The sequence below is a fragment of the Aptenodytes forsteri genome, unplaced genomic scaffold (genome assembly GCF_000699145.1).
Source record: "Aptenodytes forsteri isolate BGI_AS27 unplaced genomic scaffold, ASM69914v1 Scaffold404, whole genome shotgun sequence".
In the NCBI taxonomy this organism is placed as follows: Eukaryota; Metazoa; Chordata; class Aves; order Sphenisciformes; family Spheniscidae; genus Aptenodytes; species Aptenodytes forsteri.
In genome coordinates this window covers 4,811,462-4,822,622 of record NW_008795629.1, presented here as the reverse complement: position 1 = coordinate 4,822,622, position 11,161 = coordinate 4,811,462, and the positions used below count along the sequence as shown (strand labels likewise).

The window sequence follows — 11,161 nt, the reverse complement described above, 5'->3', positions numbered from 1 at the left end:
TTCTCTCTCTGACTTGCCTGCCTACAGCCCCCGTCTCCCTTCGTTTGGTAGCTGAAGAGAGATCTCCACTTTCCAGCTTTCTGCCAGGATATGGAGGTGGCATATGGGGCCCTCCAGGGATGATGCTTTCCGTCTTCTTCCCTTTTCTCCCCTGCCTTAATCCCAGAACAAGAGGTAAATATTATGTGCTACAGAACAAGTCTAGAAGGACATGAGCAGGCTGCCCTACGCCCCTTTTTCCCGTGCTCCAAGTTTTTGCTAAGTTTTGGGAGCTGTAAGGCCATGCCTGTGTAAACAGACCCTGTACGTGCATTCCCACCTTTCTCCTCCCTCTTGCCCTTTCAGTGGGACATGGAAAGTCTGGCCAGCCTTCAGGAAGGGAAAGGCTCCTCACATCTGCACTGAAGCAGCCATCTTCCCTTCACTCCTCCACACACATAATTTTAAAACAAATGTTACCCTGTAATACAAAATTTGCTAAAGCATCTGTTTCTTCCCTGGAGCTCTGGAAAACTTTGATCAATGTGACGAGTTTGTGTGAGTCTGCCTGGAAACTGTGTATGTTAGAGGATGAGTTCAATATGCATATCTCTGACAGCTCCTATTTATACCCACGTCAAGGTCCATATTGTCCCCCTTATGTTACTCTACCTCCCCAGTTGGTTCTTTGAGCAGTTGGTCTCTCCCCTTCTCCCAGATAGTTTCCAGTATCTTGTCTAGGAAGTACTGAGTACGAAGGGTGCACTGCCATAAACCAGCAAAAGGAAACACCTGGAAAGGTGTTGGTTTGCGTGGCCTTATCTCACAGATCCTGCTCTATTTAGGCTGCTTACATTTGTGCCGGTGACTCCTCAGAGCCGCTCTGGTGAGCTGTGGAGCAGGAGGCTGCTGCGGGGCCTCAGGCTCACTGACAGCTATATCCCTGTTCAAAATGGCATCGGGCAGGTGTGCAGGCTACTTGTTCTGATGTGTCAATGTCTGAGTTACGTTATGGGAGAGATTTTTCAAAGGTGTGCTTAAGATCATTATTAATTGTCCCTTTGAAAATGTGAGTATTTCATACTTGCCTATAACTTTAATGACTAATTCACTGATCTGGGCTTTTTGAAAGCTAGCACAGCCTCACTTGCTGAGAGTGAAAAGAGAGGATCTCTCTTTGCTTAGTGCTCAGCAGCTGAAGAATTCTCATGAGTGGCAGTTACCAGGTCAACAGCAATAGAACAACCCTTGATATTAATATTTTGTAAACTAGGAAAACAAGCTTGATCAGGTGTTTTTCTGATGTTGTATAGGAAGCACTTCTTTGTCTAGCATTTTTCAAATGCTGGAGAACAGCAATTGTTTGTGTAGAATTATCTGTTATTGCTAGTAATGTTCTTGCTTCTCTGCAGCACAGTGACATTGCCTTTATCCTTTAGAAGCAATGGAAAATTATAAATGAGGTTAACAAGCTTCAGTCTAAAGTGAAAACTAAGTCTGTGACTATACAACTCTCATTGCATTCATTCTGGTCAAGGGCTGGTTTGTTCATTTATTTTCTGGGAGAAAGTGTCTCTTGTCCTTGGCCTCCTGAGAATCAGAAAACATGATCGAAACTCAGCTGGAGTAGCCTATTTCAGGGCTTAGCAAAGAACAGTAGGCACAGCATTTAGGGATGTAGATAGCTTGTTTTCCTTAATTGCTTCCCAATCAGAAATTGGATGAACCTGCGGGATGCAGAAACAGGGAAAATCCTTTGGCAAGGAACAGAAGACCTGTCTGTACCTGGAGTGGAGCATGAAGGTAGTGTGTCGCCTTACTGTGCATTTTGGGGCTGGGTGGTGCTCTGTGTCTGGGTCGCCTGAGCTGCCAGTGTACCCCTGCTTTGAAGGACAGATGTCCTGGCTGTGACTTCACACCTTCAGAGGCTTTCACCACAATAACCTGGGGACACGTGGAGAAGGGTGGGAGTGGATCAGTGGCTGGCAAAGGGGACAAGTTAAACAATGCTAAGCGGGGAGCGCAGCTGGGTAAGGAATGAGTGGCCAACCTTTGCTAGGTTGGTTCCAAAATGAAAAGTATAAAAATATATTGACTTTTCTCAGAATAACAACAGGGTTTAGTCAGGGTAGAGGTCAAATGGACAACCAGTGGGGAAGAAGCATACACAGTTATTACCTTGCCTGGCCACAACTGTCCTAATATTCTCCTGCACTAAATTTGACCTCTGCTTTAAAATGGCATACACGGCACATCTGCTCTGCTCTTCTGTCCCTCTACCATTGCTAGGAAGGCCTGTTGCCCTTCCACTTCTGAACTCGCTGAGTAGCAGAGGACTTCACTGTCCCTTACTCTTCCTCATTTGTGACAAAGCACTGTGATAGGTAACATCCCTGGACAAGAGCTTTGCTTTGGCTCTGTGAAGAGTCTGAACTCACTGAATTAATTTTGAAGGCTTTTCTATTATGTGAGTACCATAGCTGATCTCCAGTAAGTGGAGTGAACTTGATCATTTAATTATGCTGGTGACATTGATGTATTTTTGGTTAAACATCAAGGACTGAGTTCTGCCTGGCGCTACTAGGACTTACCTCTCCCATAAACTGGAAAATCTGTTGTGTCTGAAGGAGGCAACCAGCGTATAAAGATCCTTCTCTGCCCAGAGAGTGTACAGAAGATCTGTGGCAAAACACTGTGAGTCCAGTAGTCTTCCAGCAATATACTTGGCTTCAAAGTGAGCTTAAGGTGCAAGAGAAACAAGTTGCCTTTTCCTCATTTGGTCCCCAGTCAACATTCATCTGCTTTATGACAAGAGCTCATTATTAGGACCAGTAGTAGGTTGTCTCAGCTTAAGAGGGGCCTGATGCCAGGAATAGAGGTTGCAGGTCAGAGCTAGAGGAAAGCAAAGCTGTGACTCAGTGATTACTAAGAGCATTTTCTAAGCTTTGTGTCCTTCAGCCTTGCTAACCTGTACTCCCATTCTCATACCAGTGGTAACAGCAAACAGTTCTGCCGATAGGCCTTAACAGATACTTACTCATGCTTACCATACAAGATACCTACACTAAGGAAAAGCATTCCAGCCCTTTCAAGTACACCTATAGGAAAGGAATTGAAATACAACTTTCAAAAGAAATGCGGTAATTCATCAGTTCAATACTAAATTTCTTAAATTGCAGGTTAGTGATGCTTTGCCTTCTTGATATAACTGTAACGTTTGGCATGCCCACAGCAGCTAACAGGAGACCTAGGAGAAATGAGGAATCAGGCTTTAGAAAGCAGAAGAAAATCAGCCAAAAGTATTCCCAATCTCCCCAGATTTTGTGCTGCAAAAGCTTCTCCTTGGACGCATAGCTAGTCTTTGAATCCTCTTCATTCTGTCTCAACAGACTGTTGCACTGCCTTGGTTCAATGCAAACTACAAAAAGGTGTGCTTTGGGGGAGAGAGGACAGCTGGAGCTGTGTCTCATGAGGGTTTGTTGTGTTGCCCCATTTCCTTCCTGCCATCTTTCTCACTTTGGCAAATCGTATCACCTCACTGTGTCTCAGATTTTCCTCACATATAAAACAGGAACCCTCACCTCCATCAGAGGAGCTTGGGGAATTAATTAAAGCATACTCTGGCGTGAGATTAATGCCCATTGTACAAGGAATTGTTAAGACCTTATCTGGTGTGCAGTTCAGTAATCCATCTAGAAGATGGATGACTGCAAAATAGAACAGGTGCAGAGAAGAGCTATTAGGAGAAGCCACTGAAAAGATTACGGATGGGAGGATGGTCTTTCTTAGGAGAAGAGAGGAAAAAAGCCGTTTTTGTATGGCTTAGCAAGAAAAGAAGGCTGAGTTGGATAGATTATTCTCAATAAATGGGCTAAGAAAGGGGAGAGGTGTCCAACAAAGGAGGATAATCTGACTATGAATTAAAAGAAGGTGTGGGGAAATGCGGTGCTGGTACAGTCCTGCAACAGAAACAGTGAGGGCAAACAGTCAGAATAATTGTTTTAAAATGAAGGCCATATGTGTCTCAAAGTCATTCTATAGCACTTGTGTTTGTGTGTTTTGTGGCCATTCAGGGCAAATCACAGTCTAGACATAGCAAACAAAGAATCAAATATGTAGCAGAGTGAACAAAATATATTCCCTTAAAACAGGACTTCTATTTGCTTTTTAAACAGGGCTTCTATTTGATTTAAGTACAGGTTTTTTTTAAAAATGAACTCTTAAGTTTCAAATCATGATACTGTATTACTACCTAAACTTTCTATTACCACTTAGATTAAATAAGAAGAATATTAATGTGGTATTGGATTGCTGCTGAAGTCTTAACATTAAACCACTGAAAGTAGTACAAATCACTGCCTGAGCACCTGAAATCTAAACCAGCTTTTGACAGCAGGAGCTTTTCCATGTACCCAGTCGGGTCAATTCAGTGACAGTGCATTCAAAACTGGGAGGCAATCTGGGAGACGCAAATCCGTAAAGTTTGGTTTCTTCCAATATACAAGCAAATCTTGGAGTAAGCTGCTGAGGTCTAGCACTTGTAGAATCCCCAGTGTTGTTCCCAGTCACCACAGCCAGCTTTCATTCAGGAAATACAAATAATCCTTTTGTTATCTAAGAAAAGATGTAGTTTGAAATATAAAAGAAGTTTGGCTAAGACAGCTTGATTTCTTACACGTCCCAAATTTTTAAGGTAGTTTTATTAAACTATATGAAAACATAATGATACAGATATTTTAATTTAATTTCAGTTTCTAACTAAATGCAGTTGGACCCAAAATGACTTGCTAAGTAAATAAGAAATGTGTCATTCATCACTTTCTAATCTAATCAGAATTAAGTATCTGACTAAATGTACGTTAGCTATATAAGTGCTTAAATAAATGTGCAGGTATAGTATATCCTTAGGTTAACAAAAAGCAGCACTAAATTTAGGATAAAGTCTATGCTTACCTGCATTTCAGCATGTTCTAAAATGGTCCTAAATGATGAGAATGAAACTTCTTTCTCTTCTATCTTTTCAATGGAGAAAAAGAGGTATAAAAGCAAAATGAGTTTAAAATAAATAATTTCAATTAAAATTTTCTGCTTGATGGTATACATATCAACTAAAATCTCTTAGATCAGGGATTTAAAGACTACACAGTCCTACTTTTATTAAAAGTAACCTTTTATTTTGTAGTTTTACAATATTAAAGCAAACATTCTCAGCAGTCTGTCTTGGGGATGAAAGGAATGTAATTACTAAATTGCAGAAGTCATTTTACACTTAACTGCAAAGGGATGTTTATTCACAACAGGCTGTAGCCTGTACATGTGAGGGCAGTAAAAGATGGTGCCATGCAGGTTTCTACGCTGAAAAAAAAAAAAAAAAAAACTAAAAAAAAAAAAAAAAAAAAAGACTAAAAATAATTAGAGAGCTTTTACATTTAAAACTCCTTACACTTTACACTTAACTGCAAAGGGATGTTTATTCACAACAGGCTGGACATGTGATAGCCTGTACATGTGAGGGCAGTAAAAGATGGTGCCATGCAGGTTTCTACGCTGGAAAAAAAAAAAAAAAAAGACTAAAAATAATTAGAGAGCTTTTACATTTAAAACTCTTCCCTTACACTTTTAACTTTCTTTTTTACCTTTTTTTTTTTTTAAACAAACTGTGGGCTGTGTACTTCTCCATGGGATAGGATGGTAGCTTACATTCCCTAACCCTCCAGCTCTCTAGATTGGTTTCATATCAAGGTCCTACTCCATTAAACTGTTCTACATTAGATGGATTTGCCTGGGGTTTGGTAGACTTTTTATTAAACAGCAGCCTGCTGTCTGCTCATGGATGTTTTGATACGTTTTCCATTTAGGAACAGTTTGGCTCATAAAGCACATGCCAGCTGTATTCCCTCCCCTCTTTATTTCTAATAAATTTACATGAAACATTTTCTAATATGCAGGAAGGATTATGTACAATCACACCACTGAAGTATGATGGGCTTGGGAGGTTTTTAGTATATTGACTCCCCCCCCGTATTCTCCTGATTAGGACCTTTCAGCATATTAATCAATGCTCCCAAACTGTCCCTTCTCTGACTCCTCCACCTCTAAAAAAAGCCTTATGAAGTATCTACTAGGTACAGTTTGCCAGTTGCTGTTGGTGTCTCACCCATTGCAAGAGCTCAGATACCCCGGATTGCCAAATTTCTCTCTTAAACTCTCTAGTTTGGTACTGACTTCACTGCCTCAGTGGGTCTCAGTGTTTGGGGAACAGACATTTTGTATACTTTTACAGGACGACTTCAGAGCTATGTGAGATGGCTGAAACAGTGCTGCTGGGCTGAGAAATAGCCGTTTGTGGTTTGCTGGAGATGCACAGTCTGAAAGGGAAGGAGAAGTGAGAAGGGCTAACATGCTTGGTGTACTAAGCAGCCCTTCGGCTGCTTGTGATCTTCAACACACTTCCTAAAGTAAAATTTTAAGTTGTATCTCATATTTTTACCTGAAGAATTGTGTCTTTTAGTAATAAACAGCTAGGAACCAGGAGTCTCAGAGATCAGTGTTGTATCCCTGGTTCTGTCACAAGTTTCATTCCTGGCTCTGGGCAAGGTACTTAACCGATTTGCATCTTGGATTTCACTCCTGCAAATGTAAAAACAAAGTCCTTTGTGTTTTCATTTCTCCTGCTACTATGATCTTGTACTAACACTAATCATTACTTCAAAGTATATTATAACAGCACCTGAAGCAGCTGGGTTTGTTTTATTGTGTCCAAATAATGCTTCTTTATCTGTTTCACAGCTCGAGTTCCTAAAAAAATCCTGAAATGCAAAGCAGTGTCTCGGGAGTTAAACTTCTCCTCAGCAGAACAAATGGAAAAATTCCGACTGGAACAGAAAGTTTATTTCAAAGGGCAGTGTCTAGAAGGTATGCATCTGCTCTGTGTGCAGTCCTGCTGCAGCACAGGGAGCGACCCCCAGCGTGGCGGGCATTAGAGAAACTCAAATGGGTGGTGATTTTAATTTTTCAGAGTAGCACTGAAGCACTCATTTGTCAGGACTACTGGGCCACAGTATTAGGGATAGCATTTCATAAGTGTATTAACACTTCATTATGTAAGCAAAAAATCTGGGTAATCATGCTTCAGGGCATAAATCCAACGCAGGCTGCCTGAGGCAAGAAAACAGGTTATTTTAGAGTCACCCATTATGGGGATTCATGCATCTTCCTCAGAAGCACCTAGTGCTGGCCACCACCACACTGGAGGCCGGACTAAAGGAGCCTCTGGTTTACTTTGGTTACAGCAGTGCCACCAATTATTGTCCGTGTGACTCCATAGCTGCACATCTGATCTCCCTCACTGTAGTATTAATCTGGGGTGGAGGAGTGGGAGATAAAACATTGGGCGCCTTGTCTTTTGGGCAACCAGTTGTACGCTTAGTCTCAGCTGGATGCGGGGGATGTCTGCAGGAGGGGGAGTGTGGTTTCCCTGTTCCCAATTAGGTGTGATGAAATTTCCACTGAATGCTAAGGAAGTGGCGTGGCTTTATCATTACCATCAGCTATTTTAGAAAGGGAGTATCTGCTTTAAGAGGAGGGCAGGGTTCGGTGCAGTTTAAGCTGTATAAAGTAATTTCAATGTAAAATGTTGGCAGCGCAGCAGGACAGTTTAGGGAGTTCCCCAGCCTGTCAGGTGAAAAGCAAAAGGACCATTTGTGGATTTTATCTTCTTTCAAGTGCCTCTGGATCTTCTTTTTACTTTGCAGAATGGTTCTTTGAATTCGGTTTTGTGATTCCTAACTCCACAAACACTTGGCAGTCCTTGATAGAGGCAGCACCTGAATCACAGATGATGCCAGCTAACGTTTTAACGTGAGTGCCTTGGGCTTACAGAATCTGAGAGCAGGCAAAGAAAAAGCCGTGTGTGGCATTTCCTTGGGGGCCACAGTGGGAATGAAGAGAGGGAGTTGCTACCAACTCTGAATCACGGTTCACTACTGTTAGCTGTTGAGAGATAAAAGGGGCTAAGCCAACCTCATTACCTTCTTTCCCATAGGTCCAATTTGCATTAATATAGCAATAAAAGTTTGGAGAAAGTGGAACTGATCCTTTATTAGAGTTGCTTAATTTTTTTGAAAGGTGAACCGTGAAAGGATTTTAACATGCTTTGCAGCTTAATACGTCTTACATCCAGGAAAAAAAAAAGATGTTTGGGCCATTTTCAAATTCAGCTATTGATCACTGACTCTTGTCCAAGGTGGTTGTTTTTCATGCAATGTATCACTCACAGGAGCTGCTCTAGCGTTTGTTTCATCACTGTACCATTTTGCCAAGTTTTGTGTCTTTTACATTGGATTATAAACTATGCATTTAGTCATATAGAGTTGTATCTGGGGATAAAATACCCTTAACAGGTAGGAAACAGTCATTTTACAGTCACCTGTAATGGGATTCACACACCTTCCTCAGAAACGTCTAGACCTGGCCGCTGTTTGCACATTGACTTCTGAGTATTATGAATAATGCATGCTGGGCTTTGCTCTGAGTGTGGACAGCAAAGTACAAGCTTTGGTGGGATGACGGAAAAGGCTCCTTGAGGGAGGCCCCTGGGAAGCTGTAATCACTGACAAAAAGCCACCCTCCCTGCAGTGCTAGATGGGTGCTGGCAAGCACGAGGAGCACGTTGCCAGCAGAGACAGAAGGGTATGGGAATCCTCCTGCCAACAAGAGGCAGACAGGGAGCAGCCAGTCTCACTGCAAGGTCACTGTGTCCTCTGGAAGACCTTCCTCTTCAGCGTTTTCCCTCTTGTTCCCTGTCTGGAGGAAAGCCAGTCGCATAGAGAAGGCACCGGGATGGGAACTACCATCACTGATTTCTATTCACAGCACATTTCAGAGAGATAGCGGACTCAGAAGAGAGCATCGGTGTTCGAATAGTGCTCCCTGGCACAATCTGCTCAGAACCTCGTAGGTGCTACACACGTCCTCAGCTCCCAGAGCTGGCAGCTTTCAGTCAGTACAGGAGGAGCCAGATTTGGGAATCGGAGTAAAGAAACAAAGGCATCTGACAAGTTGGTTTTGACCATCTCGGGAAATCAAGGCATTTCCAGGACTGGGAGTCATGAGAGTCCAGTTCTCAAGTGACCTTGAGGATTTTCCAGTGTCCCATTCTTTCCTTGGAGTCTGTCCACTTGTAGTGGGCAGCCCAGATCTCTCTCCTATTCATGGAGGTGTCCTAAAGTCATTCCTGAGGCTTTTCAGTAGAATCACCAGCCCAAAGAAACCCAAAGGGGGTTTTGTGGCCCAAATAAATCAGCTTTTTTCAGCTGCCAAGACTTGGAGAGCCCCTCACTTTCTGATATTCCCAAAGACCTCATGTTTGTCTCAATGTTTCCATAGCAGGAGAGAACGGAGATGGGGTATTTGGTGCTAACAAGGCACCCTGCGCAAAGGATTCCCAGGATGACTAAATATCAGATGGAGAATGTTCCGGGACATTTGAATTCAAGCATTGTCCACGCCACAGCAAAAACCTTACGCTCTTGCCTTGTTTAGCTTTGCCAGTGTTACAGATACCAAGAGCCACAGTGGAGATGGAACTGCTGCTTTGATTTTCAAGAGCCAGGTTATTTTGACATGGCCAGATCACACTGCTCAGGTGTCCAGGTGTTGTAGTGACCCCGAAGTTCTTACCTTTGTCTACTGAAATCTCAAAGTCAGCAACTTAAATCACCAGAGCTTTTGTCACACCCAAATCTACATTTCCGTTGCAGTTTGTATAAAATATGCTTGTGCGTTTGCATTTAAGCACTTCTTGAGGGAAATGACATGTTAAGTTGGTTGAAGCAGCTTGCTCAGCACTAGAGGACAGAGATGGGGAATAAAAAAAGAATTCCCATGGGTTTTCACGATTTACTGCAAGAGAGAGGGGCCTGAAGGTGCTGGGACTGCTAGTTTATTTTTAGCAATAGAAGTGAGCAGAAGTTTGCTGTTTGTGAGCACTCTGCAGCCTGCGTGGTACTGTGCCCAGAAAGGGGGCGACAAGGGAGGGATGGGGGGAACTGCTCCATGTAGGAATGCAGTGGAGAGATGATGGCTCCCAGATCAGGACACAGTGCTCATTGCATGTGGCTCCAAACCAAAGCTCGTGTTGCAGGGGGTAAGATGTCAGCCCAGGCTTGTGAGAACATTGAGAGAAGCAGTCATTTTTCTACCGTTCATGCACTCTTCTAATACCTCTTCTTTCTCCTCTTTTCCTTCCGCAGTGGTAATGTTATTATAGAAACCAAATTCTATGATGACGACCTTCTCGTAAGCACTTCCAGAGTGAGACTTTTCTACGTTTGAGATGGGGCTTTTTGGAGCTGTTTAGTTTTCCTTCATGCAGTTCTTGGTGCAGAACCCCCCGACTATCCAGTGGAAGACACTCCTGTAGGCGGTGACCCTGGGGACCAGCTCAACGTGGGTTGTGACCTTTGCCCATCAGTTATTTTGCTTTCTCCTCTGACAAGACCAGACCAAACCCTCAGAGACAGGACCATCTGCTCAGCGAGGCACTGGGGAATAGAGGCTGTCTCTGAACACAGGCAAACGATGGTCATGCAGAACCAATACTGTAAATTATGTTAGTCTCATCCTTTGTACTTCTCTGGATCCTGGTATAATCTCCCATTTCCACTCACACCAAACTCTCAATGCGTTTCATTTTTGGGGGATTAAGTTAACCTTTTCATTTTTCTCATGTTGTAGGTTTTTATCCTTTCACTGGATTTCTGTGTAACTGGTCCACACATCCTCTTACCCTGAACTTGTAAAATAGACTGTGATTTCACCTAATGTAATTAAAACAAATTTCTCAATTAAAACATTCCTACCGTCCAAAGAAGGGAAGAAATGTTAGTTCTGTGCGTTTTCCTTTCTGTTATAAAAATGCCTTGCAGCAGGCACATACTCGTATCACTCAAGCCAGCAGCAGATCAGGGCGTTCCACAGCCCCCATATCCTTGTTAAATTTCTCTTCCTCCAGCTGACCATGTAGGAAAGGTTTCCTGACTGCTCTGACCAAGGTTTCTCCTTGGCCTCGTTTCTGTTCGTTCATCCCTCGGGGCAGTTTGTCCTGTTTGCCCAGTCACCGGTTTCCTGAGCTGCACTGCACGCCGTTCTGCTTTTCTAAGTTCCTGGGGACACTCAAACC

The 11,161-nt window shown here is 42.9% G+C and overlaps 1 protein-coding gene across 1 annotated transcript; it reads left to right on the top strand.

Moving 5' to 3' along the window:
- Nucleotides 1-1,698: 1,698 nt before the first annotated feature.
- PDE6D (phosphodiesterase 6D) lies at nt 1,699-10,863 on the top strand. The gene is made up of 4 exons (XM_009282382.2): nt 1,699-1,782; nt 6,769-6,894; nt 7,734-7,839; nt 10,233-10,863. Exons 1-4 carry the CDS (start codon nt 1,701-1,703, stop codon nt 10,312-10,314), a joined length of 396 nt encoding a protein of 131 aa, XP_009280657.1. The 5' UTR covers nt 1,699-1,700; the 3' UTR covers nt 10,315-10,863.
- Nucleotides 10,864-11,161: the final 298 nt, after the last annotated feature.

Excerpts from the sequence above, each read along its gene's own strand:
- PDE6D (XM_009282382.2), top strand. The coding sequence starts at position 1,701 with ATGAACCTGCGGGATGCAGAAACAGGGAAAATCCTTTGGCAAGGAACA. Across the intron at positions 1,783-6,768 it reads ACCTGGAGTGGAGCATGAAG|CTCGAGTTCCTAAAAAAATC; the intron begins GTAGTGTGTCGC and ends TCTGTTTCACAG. Across the intron at positions 6,895-7,733 it reads CAAAGGGCAGTGTCTAGAAG|AATGGTTCTTTGAATTCGGT; the intron begins GTATGCATCTGC and ends TTTACTTTGCAG.